At 38.9% G+C, this 20,850-nt stretch overlaps 1 protein-coding gene across 1 annotated transcript in view; it reads left to right on the top strand.

The window, feature by feature from the left end:
* The window catches only part of LOC145668188 (angiotensin-converting enzyme-like), a 128,153-nt gene that overhangs the window by 32,707 nt on the left and 74,596 nt on the right, over window positions 1-20,850 (top strand). The window contains exon 2 of the mRNA XM_081735829.1: window positions 15,710-15,986. Within this exon, the coding sequence (XP_081591955.1) occupies window positions 15,710-15,986 (277 nt within the window). The remainder of the gene's footprint in view (window positions 1-15,709; window positions 15,987-20,850) is intronic.

Here is a 20,850-nt window from a genome sequence, read left to right as displayed (position 1 = left end):
CGCCAAACAAGTTATATGGAAGCTTGCAGTAATCGAATTTAGATAATACAGTATGAAATCAGCATAATTTAACCGTGTGACTAAATCTATGGTACAATATATTGTCCTCTCAACTTCCCAATTATTGAAGCAAATGCACAACCATGAAAACACCCAAGTCTCCGATCCGCTTCTGCAAAACATCAAAATAAGCATAATTGTTACGTTTTAGTTGTGACAAGTAACACGGTCACGGTCACGGTCACGGTAATGGTGAAGTTTTGTGAAGAGTATCGGGCCGAAGCCCCTGACTCCATGAATAAGATGACATAAAGAATATATATAGATGTGCAGGTGGCTAGTTGGGTATTACTATTGTTTTATTATGTCTGGTGGTCTACATCTGCAACTGTCGCAGAGTAGCTGATAATGTTATTACAAGCTATGGAAAGATATTAAATGCGTGGCGTGCGATGAACATTCCGTAGAGCGTATTCGGTGCCGATGGTGGCTATAGCGGGATTAATATGTCTTGGTAAAGTATCCCAGAACTTATGATGGAGATGCCGTAGAACTTCTCTAACGGGAGGCAGCTCTAGATCTTCCAGAATTTGTCTGTTGCGCGTATATCTGTCGTGACCAGTGATGATGCCTCCCGTTCTAAGGGCATCATCTAAAGTAAGTAGTGGTGGTATTGTAAGCGACCTTACTGGTAATGACTTTTTGATGATGAGCAGCAATCCTCCTTTCTGTCTACCCACTCTGTCCTGTCTGTATACAATGTAATTAGATAGGCGCCAAGAAGTGATGCGAGCAGTAAAATGTGTTTCTTGGATGAACATGACATCAACTCTATGCTTTATTAGAAAGCGAAGAAGCGTTTGTTTCTGCCCCTCAAGACCATCTGCATTCCACGTAGCAAGTATAAGTGTGTGGTGTAGGACGCCGGATTTAGAAACAGCCATCGTCAACCATTTCCGCTATTGTTTCGATTACTGCTGCAGCCTTGGAAGCTGAGTCTGCAGCTTGTCGAAAACGTGTGATACCGCGTTTAATGTGTGTAAGTATTTTACGGAAATGTAAGCCCTTGAGAAATGAAAGAACTGATTTTAAGTCAACATCTTCGTTAGAGTTCTCTTGTTGGACGGCAGTAACTGGTTGGGTGTGAGAAGAAGTGGGAGCGTCAACATCATTGGTATCCCTAGTCACGGATTGTATATTATCAGCAGTGGGAATGGAAGTTATCTCTGAGGATGGTGTGTGGTCATTTTTCTTAGGTATACCTGGGTGTTTGTTCGGTTGTTGCACCGGCAGTTTGAGAGCTTCTGAGTAGGATTTAAATACCGGACAGCCACGGTAATTAGCTGGGTGATCTCCCTGACAGTTTGCGCAGGTGGCGGGTGTGGATGTGTCTGGTTTGTTACATGACTGGGTGAAATGTGATTGCCCACATTTGAGACACCTCGGATGGGCTTGGCAGGTGTCTTGCGAATGCCCCAAGCGTTGACATCTGTAACATTGTAAGACTGAGGGAGGCTTGTAAGGTTCAATTTGAACCCGGTAGTGAAGCAAGTTGTTTATAGCATATATTTCTTTAACTGCTGCAGTTCGTTCCAAAGCAACCAAAAACAGTGGCATCATAATTTTCTTGTCATCCGTCTTGCTTTTGCGAGACACTTGGTGGACGTTTATTGGTTTGTAACTGAGACGCAATAGTTCTTCCTTCAGATCGTTTATGTCAGTGTCTATAGGCAGTTTTCGGACAACTACCTTAATTGGCCTTTCATTTTTCGCCACGCCTGTAGCATACTCAGTTTTTGTTTGCTCGCAATAAGCCTTGATTAAATTATAATCATCTCTGTTAGCTGCTTGAATACGGATGCGCTCTTTATTGGGCTGGGCTAGAGGGGGCTCCTTCAGTGCTCGTGATAAGGTCTTAATAAAGGTATAGGTGTTAGTAATTCCGTATATGAAAATTGGAGGAGGCTTGGAACTAGAGGGCTTGTTATTCGGCGCAGTGTTGTTACTGGCACTAGTATTGTCTGTTTGTTCGGATGACAAAACAGCGAACTTATTGCTAGTGGGAAGAGGTGGATATTCTTGAGTACTATTAAATAGTTTTTCAGCGTTGTTGAGATTTTCCAAAGAAGACCTACGCCGCTTAACCCTCGGATGCATGTCGCTTTTTTTCTACACTTTTACATATGTGGGGTCAATTTGACCCCACGCAATATTTGGTTGATAATAATATAACATAGTATGCATGTTAGGTTAATTAGATTACGTTAGGTTTGGTTAAGTTAGGTAATGCGGAGGTATGTTAAGTTTGTTTAGATTAGGTTACATTAGGCAAGGTATATAGTTCAGGTTATCGCGTTTTATTCATTAATATAAGGAATAAACCAATTACAAATATTGTTCAGATATTTTAACTGTTTTCCTCTTCCTCGCTTTCCGAATAGTTAAAAATAGTTCACTCTTCTTCATATTAATATGAGTAACAGTTCACTTACACTTATCCGAGCTGCAATTCAGCACCATAATCTTACTTGAAACAAAAGATTTCTTGAGCAAGGAAAACAACACTAAATATGAAGAAAGTACCCATGTTTTGGCTTTGTCACATCAATACACATCACTGACATTCAGAACACACTACTAACACACTACTGTGAAATTTGCACACATACTTCTCACATCTGCTGCAACGCTGTGATGTCTTCCTGTCCTCTTCCCTTGTACAGATCTGACATCTTACTCTCTTGTTCGAAGATGTAGGAGCCAATGCCTTTGTTTCCCTCTCTACACCGCAGAGTTTCATCGCATCAATCACTGGTTTCTTTAGGTTCAAACTGTGGCACCTCAGCCTGATGTGAGGAAGAATCAGTTCGTTCGCCAACTCAGTTAGAAAGACACGGCGCTTGTGACTGATCCCTGAATGATAATCCGGATGTTGTGATAAGTAGCATGTGTATGCATTGAGAGCGCCTACGTTGATTACATTATAAAAGAGGGCCATTGGCCAGCGACGCGTCTGTCTCCTACAGGTGTATGTTTGAACCAATTTGTCCATGGCGTCAACTCCACTCTTTGTTTGGTTGTAAAATTTTATGATTTCTGGCTTCTTCTTGGAATCTTCCTCATCCACGCCTGTGTCATGATGCATGGTGCTGAGTAGAATGACGTTCTTATTCTTTTTCGGTACGTAGCTTACTAGGGTAACATCTTTATTGAAGACGAATTGTGATGTGCTAGGCTGTCTTGACTTAACATTGACCAGCGCAGGTGGAATTTCACGTCTGTTTTTCTTTATTGTACCAACAATAGTTACATTTTGTACCAACAGTTCCTTAGCTAAATCATAACTTGTGAAAAACTGATCAGTTGTGATATTACTGCCGGAGTTCCGCAGCGTGTAGCACAATGTCTTCACGACGTTGCTGGCGAGGTTAGTTTGAACTGGTTCCCCTGGCTGTCGTCCCAAGTACACTAAACCGTCTTTTGCGTAAAAGTTCTCAGCATCACACAACCAGAAGATCTTAATGCCGTATTTACCTGGTTTACTTGGCATATACTGCACAAACTTGCATCTCCCACGGAAAGGCACTAACTGTTCATCAATCGTGAGGAAAACTCCGGGAACCATAACTTTTCGACAATTTTCTATGAAAAGTGTCCAGATATATCGAAATGCAGCCATGTGATCAGTTTCCAGACGCAAAGCGCGGGTTCGCTTGTCATCGAACCGGAGCAGTCTTCTGATATCTTCGAAACGATTCACGCCAAAAGTTGCTTTGTATTTCGGATTAGCGAATTTGTTGAGAAAAAGTTCGCGAATAGGAACATCCCAACTTCTCTCAGTACCTGCGATAAGAAGGATGCCAATAAAAGCCTGAAGCTCTTCTAATGTTAGGCCAGTCCACTTTTTCACTGATTTCACTGCCACTCTTCTTCCTTCTAAATTCGTGCACTGCACAATTTCCTCCAAAATGTTACGGGAAATGAACAAATCAAAGGCATCTTTGGGTGACGTCAAGACAAAGCCCCGCGGGAGACCTTGTACATTCCTTACGATGTTGTGCCTAGCAGTCTGGTGAACACCGGGTGGTTTGCTTTTCCACTCAATTCCATTCTTCGAAATCATACCGAAAGACGCTTGCTCATCCCTTGCATCTTCTTCTTCTTCTTCATCATCATCACCACCATTATCCATTTCAAAATCACTGTCTTCCCTCGGAATGTTTTCCTCCTCTGAAACTCCATCATCTTCGTCAAAACTGTCCAAGTTGCTGGCAACACCATTATCATCCTCCTCCGTAAGCAGTTCGTTTATTTCATTTAGAGACAATCCTCTTTTTGTCATTACTGTCTATGGCACTTTCAGTCTAATAAACAGGATTTTATAAAATCACGTAAAAGCAATAAGCATGCACTTGTTCAAACCTAAAATGCGGCGTTCTTTCACACACGGTGTGCAATTGTTTCTGCAACACAAACAAACATGAGAGCGGAGCACTGTAGAAATGTCGTCCGACTATACACGCGGTCTGTCAACAACAACTGATTGCAGTGTTGTCAGGTTACAGTGGAAAAAATATTTTCAAATAAGATAAAACAACCTTTTATTTGCGACAAATTTTTACTATACTTGCAGCAATATGCGAATTTATGGAAATTTTACAAGAGCATAAGTTTATTCCCAGAGAAAATAAGATCTCGAAATCAAAACTTATAAAAAATATCCAGTTTTACAAAAAGATTCATCATCATCCCTCGATAATTCGAATGATGATGATTGTTGTTCTGCCCTAAGGCAGGTCTTTGACCCGAAGGTCCCTGGGCAAGATGAGCCCATGGTGGTTTTTCATTGCCTTCCATGGGATGATGATGACGTCCTAAGGACGGGACATACAGTTTAACGTGGGATCCGAATCACATGTGTCCCCACCGGGAATCGAACCCGGGACCCCTTGATTACAAGGCGGTGAGAGTAACCACTTATCCACCGGGGAATACTGATTTTAAAAGATTTTCTCTACTTTGGGTATAGCTGAACATTATATCCAGGCCAAACTTTTTATTTTGAACGTTTCTAAACTATTTTGAAACTGGGGTCAAATTGACCCCACATATGTAATAGATGGGTAATGATAAAAAATGGTAAAAAAAATAAATAATAATAACTTGCAAAACAAATGTGTTTACATTCTTTTGTAGTTGAAGCATCCTGCTTAGATGTCACAGAACATCAGGATTTTTCAGTGAGATTTCCTTGTAATACTAGGAAATAAAAGCATGTTGGGGTCAAAATGACCCCACACATGCATCCGAGGGTTAAGTGTTCCCACTACTGTGAAATCCATGTCTTCCGTGTTATTCGATGTTGATGGCTGCGAAGTACTTGTCTGTTTAACTGCAGGTGTTTTCAATTTTGTCTTCGCTGGAGCGTTCGTTTGCTTGTGTTTACCTAAAGGCACAAGGAAGTCTTCTGGTTTATATGTTGATCGTATTATTTTGCCCCTGGTATTAGGAATTTTGGATGATTGGGCCTTTTTCTCAGATTTGACGGGTGTCTTCTGAGAGACCATCTTTATACTTAAAGTAGGAGATGGCGCCAGCTTACTAGAAAGGAGGGTAGCGATGTACCTCTTAAATGGGTTGTTCTTAGAGTAGTGCTCTAAGTTTGAATGTTAGTAATCTGCTTCCTCCGAAGAGAAAGCACAAAAAGTAATCGGTAACCAGTAGAGTTGCCTAAGTCGTCAACTAATTTCGCTTGTCTCTTCCTCCGAAGAGGAGAGTACCAAAATAAATCGTTAAGCCAAGAGGAATAGCAAGGTCGTCTAAAGATATGATCAATTTAGTGTGTCCGCCTCCGTAGAGGCACAAAACAATTCGACGGTTGTTTCCTTTACCTCGATGAGGTAAGTAATCCAACCGTATGCAAGATGTTCGCGAATAAAATTCAATCAAGGGGGATGGAAAACCCAAATGACTTGTTTATTTTTCTCCGCCAGCTACGGATACCCTATTTTTTTACCTGGTTAGAGATTCCAGGTGGCCAGTTCACAAGTAACGCGCCGTTGCTTCTTACAAATATCTAGTATGTTGTTATATTAGCCACGAGTACTTGAAATTTCTACCGTTTTATATAAAAACGCAGAAAAATGTTTATACTTTAAACACAGCGTTCAGATAAAGTTTATACTGTAAGTTAAACTTGAAGTTTATATTAAAATATCTCCAACAGTTCTGTATTCTTTCGCGAAATAAGTAGGCTCAAACCTTCTGCCATCTATGTTCACATTTATGCTTTATACATAAATACTACAATTCGTTATGCCTCATGGTTACCGAAATATGAGGAAATAAAGAGCGACAGGTACGTGGAACTAGAGTACTAGACGGCACAATTAAAAAAAAATAATTAAGTTTGTTCTTTATTGAAGCTGAATGCTAACAAGACGCTAACAACGCGAACACTACCTTGTCGCCGAAAGTTAAGAGGTCAGCGTCACGTGGTTTTTGAGAACAACTGAAAATCGAACGCGCGCTGGCTTTTTACCTCAATCTAAAGAAAAGCGTCTCGCAAGTGAAGCGTGGGTTGCCCGCACTACAGCTTGCGCTAAGCAGAAATAAGCTTTTGTGTATAAGCCAAAGCGAAATAAAATCAAATAAAAGCGGCAGGCAAGCTTGCGGCAAGCAAACATGCTGTCTGGGTTGACTTCCATGCGAAGAATGGGTATATTTATCTAATATATATCTACATCTATCTATCTATATCTATATCTATATCTATATCTATATCTATATCTATATCTATATATATATATATATATATATATATATATATATATATATATATATATATATATATATATATATATATATATATATTGATCAAAAAAATTAGGGAATCAGATGAAAACACATGTAAAACTTCTTACGAATAATGTGAGAACACTGTATCTTGTCCAGTTCAGATTAAAATCCTGAAGGCTCAACGTGCAAACGAACCGTTTGAAACATCTGTGCACGTGATCAGTGACGTGGCGCTAACAGATATCATTTTGTAGTGTGGCGCTGCCAATACATTCCAGCTCCAGGATACCTTTGTTTTCATTGTGTTTAGTGCGTCACAAATCTACGTAGTGAAATTGCGCAACAACGTGATTTGCCAGAATCGTTGGCATGGCGAGCTGTCGGCAGGTTGGAAGCTGGTCAGTTACAGCGGGAGGTGTCACATGCCATAGGAGTGGCACAAAGTGTGATTTCCCGATTGTGGAATCGATTACAAACAACTTGAAGTGTTCGAAGAAGACAAAGACAGAGCCGTCCACTAGCAACCAAAGCAAGAGACGATCGTTATCTCTTGTTAACAGCCCGTCAAAACCGGCGTCAGAATACAACTCTGCTCCCGCAAGCCTTCCGAACAACAACAGGACGCACAATATTCACTCAAACGGTCCGCAATCGCCTTCGAGAAGGTGGTCTCTACGCACGTAGGCCTATGGTGTGTGTCCCATTAACTGCACGACACCGTGTTGATCGAAGAGCGAAGGTAGAGGAACATCGTGGGTTGGGACGCAATGAATGGGGCAATGTTTTGTTCTCTGACGAATCTCGATTCAGTGTGGAGCCTGATAATCGACGTGTTTTCATCTGGAGAGATTGTGGAACACGACAGGATCCCATGTTTGTGCGAGAAAGATCCCAGTATCATGGTGGTGGACTGATGGTGTGGGCAGGAATCAGCATTGGTGAGCGTACTGAGCTCCACATCATCCGAAATGGCTCTTTGACGGCTCTCAGATATAGGGATGAGATTATGAAAACTCTTGCTCTTCCCTATGCTGGTGCCATTGGTGATTCGTTCCTTTTCATGGATGACAATACTCGTCCTCACAGAGCTCGGTTAGTGGATGAGATGCTGGATGCTGAGGGTATCGCTCGGATGAAGTGGCTAGCATGCTCTCCGGATCTCATTCCAATTGAGCATGTCTGGAATATGCATGGCAACGAATTGCCGCTAGGCCAGTAAATCCATTAACCATTCCAGAGCTGGAAGTCGCTCATCTGGATGAGTGGCACAACATTCCCCAAGAACTCATCGATAATCTGATTGAATCCATGCCACGCAGGTGCGAGGCTCTGTTGGCTATTCGAAGTGATCATATGACATATTAAGGAACAATCAGTGTTGTTGCTTTGCCTGTTTGTGAGCAGTTCGAGAGGTACACACATAACCGTCTTGTGTCATGAGCCATGTGAACAAGGTTTTCCGTGCCCCAACACCAGTATGTGCCCCATTTTTCTAGTGTATCTTAAAGCATTCCTTTTTGTAAGATATATATGAGTCAAACACAAGCTTATTCATACACTATCTTAAGGTCTTGTGTGATGTTTCAGCTGAACCCCTAATTTTTTTGAGAATTATATACAGTATAGTGGCGGATCCAGGATATGATCAAGGGAGGGGCTAAACCATAGTTTGCAGTTTTATCCAGTGTAAAGCAGGATTGAAGCCTATTTTATGCAGTGTATACTTGAGTGTGAAGAGAGGGGGGCGATAGCCCCCTTGGATCCGCCTCTGTGTTTATATATGTATATATATCTACCTATATATACATACATGATCGAAAATGGCCTCGAATCATACTCGCAGAGATGAACAGAAGATGCCGTTTAAATCCACAAATTCAGCCCCATTAGTACTCTAAGGGGGATGGTGACATGTAAAGATAATTGAAAATTATCGGTATTAATGTCAAATTCATAGTTTTGGGGCTTCACAACTTCATTGGGGACAGTTTTGGTGCCCTTTGCGTCCAAAATGAAACGTATTCTCCCCGTGCGAAGAACGGATATTCTGCTAGTCTGTAATAATAACTAACGGAAGTTTCACTTAATATATTTCTCGCTGCTCAAATTTACTCACTTGTGCGGTATATGTGTGTAAAGTAGAACTAAAACCTGTTGCTTTAAGTATTTTTCCGTTAGCGAAATACATTGCATATATAGTAGGACGTCGATAATCCTAACGTCAAAAATCCGAACGCGGTCCCTAGAAGCTTTTTACATTTTGTCTTAACGCGAGAAACAAACAATATCGAGTCCATCGACGTTATGTGAAGTCAGTGTTTTTACAAAAGTTCATTTATATGTAATTGTTCGTCATGTATTTTTATTTTTATTTTTTTTTTATTAGGCCTATAAATTTTAAGTGTGACTTACAAGAACAGTGTTATTTAGAGTACAAGCAGGTTCTTCAGAAACATTAAATGTAAGTAGCCTTACGTACGGTATTGTAATTACTGTATGTACTGAATAACCACTGTATCGATAGAAGAACATACCGTACAGTATATGTAAGCCTAAATGGCATTTTCTTGGTCATTTTCGAAAATCCGAACAATTTGAAAATCCGAACTACCTGTGGTCCCAATTAGTTCGAATTTTCGACTTCCCACTGTATATGTTGCAGACATGTTACAGCAAGTAAGATTACTAGCATCAGGCCAACAAATAGTTTTTAAACTATATTTTCCTGTTTTTGCCAATATTTCCGAACAAATGATTTTTTTCTAATGGTTTCAAAATTTCCGGAATTTTACGTACAACAATGAAGATATCTCTATGAAATATGTTTGATTTAACATATTAACTAAAATGATTGTGTGATTAGCAAAAATGATGATTCTGATAATACCCAATTTTTCCGTTTTTTCCCCAGCTCGGGAAAACCGTAAAAAACTGTTTTTTTTAACCCAAAATTTCTGTTTTTTTCACAGACCTTTACAACACTAGTCTGAGCACACGGTGCACCGAACACTCCTACCGATGGCGAATGTTAACACCACGACATCGGCAACTACAACTGAAATGAATACGTTACCATCGCCACTAGAGCTTGGCACAATGGCAGAGCGTTGCATTATCTGATGAATCCCGATATCATCTTCATCATGACGATGAGAGGGTGCGAATCCGTCGTGTTCCAAGGGAACAGCTCCTTGACATCTGTACTGGGGGGCGGAGACAAACTGGCTGCGGCTTAATTATTATCTGGGGAACATTCAGGTGAGCATCCATGTGTCTATTGGAGCTCGAGGAAGGCACCATGACGACCGAGGCGTCACACGCTGCTTGCAGACTACATACATCAATTCATGACGGCCATGTTTCTCATCGGTAGTGGCATTTTTCGACAAGATAATGCACCATGTCACAAGGCCAGGAGTGTGATGGAGTGGTTCGAGGAACACAGGAGCGAGTTCCAAGTGCAAACTCTCCGGATCTGAACCCAATCGATCACATCTGGGATGTGATTGAACGTGACCTGAGGGCGCATCACCCTCTCCCCGGAATTTACGGGAATTAGATGACCTGTGTGTGCATATGTGGTGCCAACTCTCTCCAGCGACCCACCGAGGAACATTGCGACCACGCCAAGACGCGTTGCCGTTGTTATTCGTGCCAAAAGGTGGACATACTAACAATTAGGTAGGTAGTCATAATGGTCTGGCTAATGTGTGTGTATATTTTAACTCATATATTTTGTCTCGACTCGAATTTCGAGACGTCTCGACTCGAATTCGAGTCGAGTCGAGACAGAGACTGTCGAGTCGAGACACGAGTCGAGACAGCAACATATTTTCGAGTCGAGACACGAGTCGAGACAACATTTTCTCGAGTCGAGTCGAGACAGGCTTAAATCTCGACTCGACTCGACTCGAATGCATCCCTAGCCGCGAGGTTTCTGTCGTGAGATTTTGTCCATATCTCCTTTGTGATATAAGGTAAGACTGTGTAATCACCATGTAGCCTATAGCATATACTTACAGTTAAGAACTTTTAATAATTTGGTTTTATTTACTCATTCTTCAAATCTACTTAAACATCCCTTATTACATCAAAATTAAATTCTGTGACGCCAAATTTTAACATTCATCAATCAAATTTAACTAAAATATCATTACATTTATATATATAGTATAATGTAAACATGTGTTGGTAAAACAAAGTTACGTAAGAAGTGAGGAAATCATAAAAAAGAAACCCTTAAAATCTCTGTTCATTTCGAAGGAAAAGTAATAGTACTTCTACACATAAACGAGCTCATTGGTTTATGTTGAGAAGTACTATTATTTTTCCTTCGAAATGAACAGGGATTTTAATAGTTTCATTTTATGTTTTTCTAACATCTTATGTCACTATGTCACTTTGTTTTGACAAAACGTTATACATTATACTATATATATATATATATATATATATATATATATATATATATATATATATATATATATATATATATATATATATATATATATATATATATATATATAACGTTATACATTATACTATATATACTACTGACATTTTACATTATACTATATATAAACTTAATGATAATCTAATTAAATTTGATTGATGAATGTTAAAATTAGGCGTCACAGAATTTAATTTTGATAAAAATCAGGTATATTTAAGTAGACTTGAAGAATGAGCTGAAAAGGAACAAAAATGGCGTAGTATTGGAAACCCTTAGTATAATAGCAATATATAGATACTTCTTTCCATATTTTGAACATTTCACATCACTACTCATGAACATTGGAGATTGTGATAAACCTACTGCACTAAAGATTCTTAATAATAATGATGATAACTAATTAACTAACTTTATGGCCTATGGAATCCGGAGGTTCAATGCCGCGTTCACGAAAGCTCCCCACTGACTTCCATCCTTAGCCAACTGGATCCAGTTTCTACTTTGTATTCCTATTTCTGCGAGATCCATCTTAATATTGTCCTCTCATCTGCGCCTAGGTCTTCCTAATGGTCGTTTTTCGATTGATATTCCAGTTAAGACTTTGAAAGCGTTCCTACTTTCTTCCATTCTGGCTACATAACCTGCCCACCTGAGCCTTCTAGATTTGATGACCGTAACAATGTTCGGTAAAGGGTATAAATTATGTAGTTCCTCGTTATGAAGTTTCCGCCATTCCCCATTCCCGTTCCTCTTGGGTCCGAATATTCGTCTCAGGATCTTGTTCTCAAATACTTTCAGTCTATGTTCTTCCCGCAGAGTAAGCGACCATATTTTCGCAACCATACACAACCACAGGTATGATTATCGTTTTATATATTTTAAGCTTCAAATTCCTCTACAGAATTCGTGACGACAAGAGATTTTGAACTAAATAATAGCACTGATTTTAGTCGGCATTTAATTTCTTCTTAAATAAGGTTTCCATGTGTTAATATTGATACTAGATATTTGAAAGTATTTACTTTATCAAAAGTATATTTTGATATTTTCACGCATCTATCATTTGCCGTATTACGATCCCGACTAATTTTCATGTATTTAGTTTTCTCTGCATTTACTTCTAAACCCATGTCCCTGCAACCGTTTAATAAGGCCTCGGAATTTCTTTCTATTGTTCTCCTATCATGCCCTATTAAATTTACATCATCAGCATATGTCACAACCTGGTGAACACCGTTCAGCTCTAGGCACTGGTTGCTATCTTTGATTTTCCTTATAGCGTATTCCAGGACAAGGTTGAATAATAATGGCGACAACGCATCTCCTTGTATCAGGCCATTCTCGACGTGAAAGCTCGTGGACAAAAATTTTCCTACCCGGACTTTACTTTGGGATTCATTTAAACATATCTTAATTAATCTAACTAGCGTTGTCGGTATTCCAAATTCTGTAAGAATGTTGTACAATGTTTCTCGTCTAACCGAGTCGTAAGCCTTTCTAAAAATCAATAAATAGTTGATGTACCGGAATATTATATTCCCACTTCTTTTCGAGTATTTGTCGAATGGTAAATATTTGATCGATAGTATTGATTTCATCTAAATCCGCACTGATAATCTCCAACTATTTCATATGCGTATGGGGTCAATATTGCTAACAGAATATTTGAAAGGATTTTATAAGATGTTGACAGAAGAGAAATGCCTCGATAATTATTACAGTCAGTTTTGTCGCCTTTCTTGTGGATTGGAACAATGATTTATTCTTTCCACTCTTGTGGCAATTCCTCCTTGTTCCAGGTAAGGAGAATGAGTTTGTGTATCTTGTTCCACAATTTTTTGCCTCCAGCTAAAATTACATCAGCCGGGTTTTCGTCTACACTCGGAGATTTGTGTTTCTTTAATTTCTTTGTAGCGATTTCTACTTTTATTCCGTTAGGCTCTGGAATATACCATCCACCATCAGCTTCCGCACACAGAAGTATAGAGTATATCAAAACATGTCTAAATAATAAATAATAAATTACAACTTTCTTAATAACACTACATATTTTAAAACGCTTAATTACATTTGCCTGTATTAGTGAGGCAGTATTATTATAATGAAGATTTTATTGAACAGTTGTATTGTTTATTTTCCTTCTTCTTGGCAGTCGGGCTTGTGACAAAATGTTGGAATGGCAAGGGATAGCAGGGTTGATAATTCAATGGGTATTTCCTTATTAATACAATAATTTCATAATATAAAATCGAAAACCGAAAATGAAAATTTTTATAAGTTTTACGTCCCACGGTTACGCCGGTTAGGCTAAAGGAGAAAGTAATGATGAGAAATGAATGAAATGGGGGATTGAAGAAAGTGGGAGGAAACGGAAGAACCCGAGAAAACCCACACACACGGTGTACAATATGTATGGGTAAATTATCGTAGCATTAAGATGATAACTATAGAAAGAGAAATACTTAAAAAAAAAGAACTTCTCGTTTCCTCTCTTATTAACAGATGTTCTGACATTAAAAAGAACAAGAAGAGAAAAACTATATATGTGCACACTGATAATAGAGTTCCAATAATAATTTTGCTTGCTGAGTCTTTCTTGCAGAAGAGGGGAAATGACTTTATATTGTCTTAGAAATATTATCAGTCTCCATTAATAGGAATAATCATTTGCAGTAATTAATTTGTAAGAGAGAGAGAGAGAGTTATGGCGTGCAGAATATAAAATTAAATGAAATCTTTGATTTTTACGTCCCATGGTTATGTCGGCTAGGCTAAAGGAGACGGTGATCATGAGAAATAAAAGAAATGGTGGAATGAAAAAGTGGGAGGAAACGGGAGACCCGATGAAATCCAAGCACGCGGTGCTGTCCACCACAAAGTTCACTTAGCGCGAGCTGGGATTGAACCAGGGACCACATGCACCACCGCGGCCCCATGCGTTCAGGATAATCTAAGGTTGTAACAAGAGTTGAGCAGTGTTTCTTCCAGAGATGTTTTTGGGGGCAGTGCCTCCACGGAGCTCTGAGAGTGCCCTCCCCGGAAGAGACCAGAATAATAAATCTATAATATAATAATAAATAGAGTAATACCAGAAATGCCCCTCTGACTACTCAATGTGCCGACCCGGAACATTTTTTGCTGAAAGAAACACTGGAGTTGAGTATTGTATAAGAAAGTAAGAGTAACGATAAATACGAGTGTGTTCAATTATTCAAAAATAACGAACAGTTTGGCTTAAAGATCTCAAAGGCTCATCGTAGCAGAAACGAACATTTCCAATAGATTTTAAACTGCGAAAAGTCAATGTACCATGTTTGTTATTAACCATCCTTCAAAGATACTGCTTTAAATTGTCCGGAAGCCTTCTCTTTCACCCAGCGAATAGTCTCCTTCTCCTATGCTTTTTGAATAGGACTTAATGACTTGGTGCGTGTTTCCCATACAAGCAATATGTCATGCTTATCTTATACGTATTAACTTTATTATTTCTATACTACTTGATGACCTGTAGTTGTTGTGAAATAAAAGCTTGTATACCATTTTAATTCATCTGAATGTTTGCCTCTTTCGCTCCAAATATTTTTTTTCAACATTTTGTTTTCGACACCCCGCAGTTTCGTTCTCGTATTCGAGTTAGGGATCAACTTCCACATTCCTACAAAATTGGACAGATTGAGCTCTTATTGATTTTAATGTTTTCGATATTTGTAAAGACAATAACATGTTTTACAGGAGGGTAAACTTTATTTATTTATTTAGCAATTACCAGATACAGTTCAGAGGCCATTTTATACTGTATATCTAACAACAGCAGCAGCAGCAACAACTACAATAGAAAGAATTTGGGAAGGTATCGGCCATGGCCTGTTTAGTAGGTACCATCGTGGCATTTGCCTGGTAAGACTGAGGGAAACCCTGGAAAACCCCAGTCAGGATGGTTGAAATAGTACATAAATAATATGCAATACTTTTCTACAAGGCAAAAGTTAAAAACAGTTGTTACTCGGGGTTGATAGCTAAAAGAAACAGCAGTGCTTTCTCAACATCAGTTGCGAGCGAATTGACGTACGAATTTAGAGTTTACACGATTATGTTTATTAGAAAAGTTTCCTCCCTGTGAAGGTCAATGACTTGCTTTCTCCTTCTTCAGTGGTAAGTGGTGAGAGGTAGGGGAGTTTCGTATCAGGTTGCCTGGAACAGACTTTAGTGCACTCCGAATGTTCTAAAACCGAGAATCTATTCGAAACTTCAATATGTTATTTCTCACTTACCTGGCTCTCTTCTATTTATTTATTTATTTATTTATTGATGATAACAATATGGAAATAACTAGCACAAAAAGAAATAGTAGGTAACAATAAAAGAGAAGAAAAAAGTCCCATATTCACGATTTAGGTTCATCTTGAAACCTTGATCTGACGTATTCTTTAATTGTGTTGTTCTGTCTCTAATTTGCAGGTAACTATCGTGCCCGTGTTGATGGATGGCTGGCACAACTAGACAAAGAGCTTCGGCAGATGAATCATGCTACTGCCCTTGCTGCGTGGGAATTGAGTACCGATCTTAGTCCAGCGAGCACTGAACGCGCTCAGAGGTTGGGCCAATGGAGAACAGTGTGGAAGAACGCCTGGTGTTCGAAGGCGAAAGATGTCCATGTAGAGTGGCTTGAGCCTTTGGTCCGAAGAGAAATCTATCTGATGTGCAGAGGACCAAAGTATACGCCTCATCAAGCTAAGTAAGTTGTGGAACTATTCTAAATCAAGTTCTATTCCAGCCTTCAATAAATAAATGTATGACGAGAAAATAAATAGAATAAATAAAAGTTGCGGGCTTTTTACTTCTGGTACTTGTAGTCTTGGGTTAAATTTCTAGTTCGTGCCCAGTTTTCATTGCGGTTCCACTAGTAACTTAAATCAATCAGATTTGCACAAAAATCGATATATTCTTAAGAGTTGGATAAAATAAATTTATCATAAATAAAAAAACAATATGCCAAGTAAATATTTAAAAAGTAATTATTACTTTGAATAAAACAACATTGTAATTAAACATTAAATAAATAATTATTACTTTGAATACTTTTTGGAACGTAACGGATAAACAAAAATAATATATTTTGCTTTATCTACTATAGTTAAACAAAGGAGGTGGGCGGATAAGGGCCATTTTTCGCCCATCAGACAACGGAAAAATGAAGTGTCCGATTCCGACAAGTTTGCAATGTATTTGTATACTAGAAGATCTGTTGCATATGTAAAAATAGTAGATACGTGATAAAGAAAATAGTAAGTCATAGAAATGAGAGCCCAAAAAGAGTTCGTTTCTGCATTTTGCGACATTTTGGTAATGTTTGCTGTCTTTGATGGAGGCTTATAGGAAGAAGGAGTCGATGAACCAAAATAAATCTGACTCGTCATAATATAACGCTGTGTAACCTTTGATATGAGTACTAACTGATTTTGGTTCAGTGTGTCCTTCTACCTATTAGAGAACAAAATGTATTGCGCGAGAGTATAGAGTGATGAATACCGTTTATACGCTGTAATGTACGAGTTCAACTGGAGACTCCAGCTCTGATGTTAGTTACCGATTGTGACTGAAAATACATGCTCAGCATGTCAATAAAATATATAAAAAATGTATTGTTTGCGCGAATATGTGTGTAGGGCAGCAAAAATAGAGACAGCACGTTATGGAGTATTGAGAAGGCGTGTCATTTCTGAAAGAGGTATGAGTAAAAGTGCAAGCAGGAAAACCAGTCGCAGAATGGCATGAAATTCTGTAATAGATATATATATCGAAGAATCATACATACAACGCGTCAATGAAGTACCGATGGGAAGTCATTGATATGTTATATTGCAATACTGAGGGAAAGATTAAAAACAACGACCAACAATAGCTACCTGATGTATCCGATCCTTACATTCACGAGCACTTAAGTGACAAAAGTATGTACTCTCTGTACATACATCATGACGATGCTTCTGTTCTCCGAGTTCAGTGGTACTGTCAATGTAAAGTAGGCGCACGGGTCGTCGGAGTTGTGGGCATGTTGCTTCCGTACTATGGTTTCTGGCTTACTGGCGCCACAATTCCACCGCAGTTAAGAAACCAAGTCTAGAATATACTCATACACTACAAGATGCCGCAGCTGCACGATGGTCCAGTGGCGATTCGGATGACGACAGCAAGCACGATGTCTAATCTGCAAACTAGCTACAAGTGTCTCCAGCTATTTGATTATTATCTATGCTTGATTATTTCCGATGTAATATATTGATCTCATAGTCGTAGTAGACTTCATTCTTCTTATTCTTGCCGTTAGCGTTCTATTTACTATTGCTTTCTCGGATTCCAACTCATGACATTAGTGTTTACGTTCCTTCATTAACACATGACTTACGTCTTTATTTATTTATTTTTTTTTTACCTCTCACTTATAGCGGTTTCCGTCAAAATATATTTGTTTTCTTATTTTTATGAGGTATACTATTGGAAACCATGCATTTCACATCTCGGGCCTGATGGGCGAAAAATGGCCCTTATCAGCCCACCTCCTTTAAAAATTTACAAGTTTTTAGATTAATATAAGCATTTTTTTTTAAAAAAAAAATCAGATTAGTAGTGTCTGTATGGTGCAAGCTGCTAATAGTTTAAGGTGTTCGGACAACACGATGACTGCACCTGTGTGCGAATTACTTGTATTCCGATCACGATCTGTGTCTATAATGTCAAGACAGTGTCTTCTGACACTCGCAATTAAGTAATTTCGACGTGACCGAAAATGAGGCAGCTCGAGACCGAGTGGCCTATTTTGTAGAATTGACGCTCACGTGGTCGTGAGATATTTGTGGTCCATTAGTACAATAGACGTTGTCTCACACCAGGCGTGCCCCATGATCACTCAAGAGGATCACTTAGGCCTCCCAACTGATAGGACGATGACTGCCAGTGCAATGATGGCCGCCGTGGCCTCACCCGTCAATGGACCAATACTAAACATTCAGTTGTTAAAGAATGAGAACCAATCAATCACTGTGTGTTAGGCGAATGAAACGGAGGTTGTGACGCGATGATCCCGTATTGTAAAGGGTTCTGTGCTAAAGGATTGTGTGGCTAAGCAGATGTACTATAGCATAAGCAGATGAGCAGGTAGCAGATAGATTTCGTTCTTTGCTTTAACAGGGTACACAAAGATGTGAAACACCGCAGTTCTCTTATTTATTAATACCGTTTAAAGAGAACTCTGAGTATTCCTTCAAATGCCATAAACGTTGTTCCTTAGGATAGATGCAGGTGTACGTTCCGGCGTTCCTTTCGCACGATTTCATCTGACATCTGCCCATCTTCGAGAATGTCTTCGGTGGCGTTGCAAATGACTACAGTGGCAAGGCGAATGAAGGGCAGTGGTAGAAGGGTGCTTGTATTTTAGACACAGCAACGACCAATTGAGTATCCGTAAAGCGAGAAATCATTCTTGTCATATATAACTTACACTGGCACATTGGTGTGGGTGCTAATAAGCTACACGTTCCGCTAGTCTCTAACGTTGATTCAGATGGGTATGACTACTGCGTTGTACAAATGTTATCTCCCAAAATTATCAACCCACTTTAGGGGTTCTATCTTCCAGGAGGATAACACATGTTCTTGTGCTGCTAGCGTACTGTATTCAGTATATGCCTTCTACATTCTGGCCTGCTAGGTCTTTGAGGCTAAGCCCTATTGTGCACGCATAGAATATGGTGACACAACGCCAGCCAGCCATCATCATCCAGCTATGTGAAGATCTATTGCAAGGTCAAGTATACCTAGGGGTAAAAGTGGATCTGAAAAGGTAGGGGGACGAATGATATCCAGGGCAGGATCTATAATCCTGCAAACTACGCATTTGCAGGAGGCGCCAACTAAAGAGGACGCCAAACTGGAAAATGAATTTTGTGTTTTGAATGTTAATATTTATTAGAGAAAAGGTTTTAATGAAAAATTTTCCAAATAGATTCAAATAAATATTGTACAGACTGAGATACAGATAAAATGCATCAAAAGGATAATAAACTCGAATCTTTGTGTGGTTGGCTGTAAAACGCCCCTTTACAATTGAAATAGACTCGTACATCAATTGGCGCCAATGTCACACTCAAAAGTGACTAGTTTCAAGAAAATTTCCCGCGGCACAGGAAGATTTAGGAAATATTTTTAAAGAGGGTAAAAGGGCGATTTTACGAATATGAAATAAAATGTAGGGAAATTTAGCTTTTCAATAGATGTTATATTCAGCACTACTGCACTACGATTAAAGACAGCGGCACTCTTTCTACAATCCCATCATATGCACAAAATACAAATATAGCATACTCTTCATTTCTCCCAACGACCCTGCTTGAGAATATCATTGCCAAAAATGTCTTTAAAATAGGAATAGATCAACAAACAAAACGAAGCCAACTGCACGTGTTGCTTGTGGATTGGGTGGCATTATCACAGTTTTCAAGGGTGTGGCATTATCACAGCCTTGTCATAAACAGAGTCTCCGCATAGTACTTCGATTCAAATTACCAGAGTTAAGGGTTGAGAAAGGTCAGCGTAAATGAAATGCACATTATTGAAGTTGAAGGTACTAGACTTTTGATGTCCTTGGTCCAGGGAGGGGGCGAATACAAAGAAAAAACGGGCGGAACAAATGGAATTTTTGATCATTTCTGACGGAAATTTTAACTTAGTTCCCAATATCAGTAACTCACAATCGCTGCCCATAGCTTAATGCTCACTTTGTTAATATCTATTAGTCCATTTGTCGCTCATCAACATTTTCTTTCTATCCTGAGTCGTTTCTTTTCTTTTTTTGTATTTATTTATATTGATATGGGCTTTTACTTTTCAATAGTACTTTTGTTTTTCATGTAATAATAATAGCCAACGATAAAGAACCAAGTGAGCATTTTATCGGAAAAGAGAACTATGACACTTGAAAGAAGATGAGAGGCAATCGAAGTCTGTAAAAAGTTTCTTTCGACTTCTGGACAAAATTTTGAAAGTAATAATCATACAAATTTTGAGGCGGGGGATTTGTTAATACCAGCTACTCTTAACGAAGCATTTGGAAGTCGACAAAGTTTTGAAACTGTAACTTTATTTTACTTGATTGCAGTAATTTAATTGTTAAATTAAAATGGAGTAATTGTTTAGAGAGGGGGGGCCAAAATTGGTGAAAAACAGGATGTTTTACAGAAGAAATGAGTTGATAGTGCTGAGAAAATATCGTTCACAATTTTTTAAAGGCAGTAGGTAAAGGTAAGTGGAAGTGATTGCCCATTTCATGTCGAGACCAGAAAACAACGAACACCTGCGGAGCTTCTAACCCGTTCCTACAACTACTACTACTACTTATACTATGGATCCGTATAGTAAAACTTCACGCCTAATTTAACATATGAAACCATAAAATAACCGAATCGGAATAGAATATCGCAAAAAAGTAGGTGTAAAAGCTGGCCCCCCTCGCTAAACAATAGCCTAAAATGGAATGGATTCGGCCTTTTCGGTTACGAATCTGAGTTAAATTTAATGCATTTCAAACTTTGTACGCAGTTTAT

This window comes from Thermobia domestica, chromosome 13 (assembly GCF_964235325.1).
Source record: "Thermobia domestica chromosome 13, izTheDome1.hap1.1, whole genome shotgun sequence".
Lineage (NCBI taxonomy): Eukaryota > Metazoa > Arthropoda > Insecta > Zygentoma > Lepismatidae > Thermobia > Thermobia domestica.
This window is presented reverse-complemented; position numbering and strand designations above follow the sequence as displayed.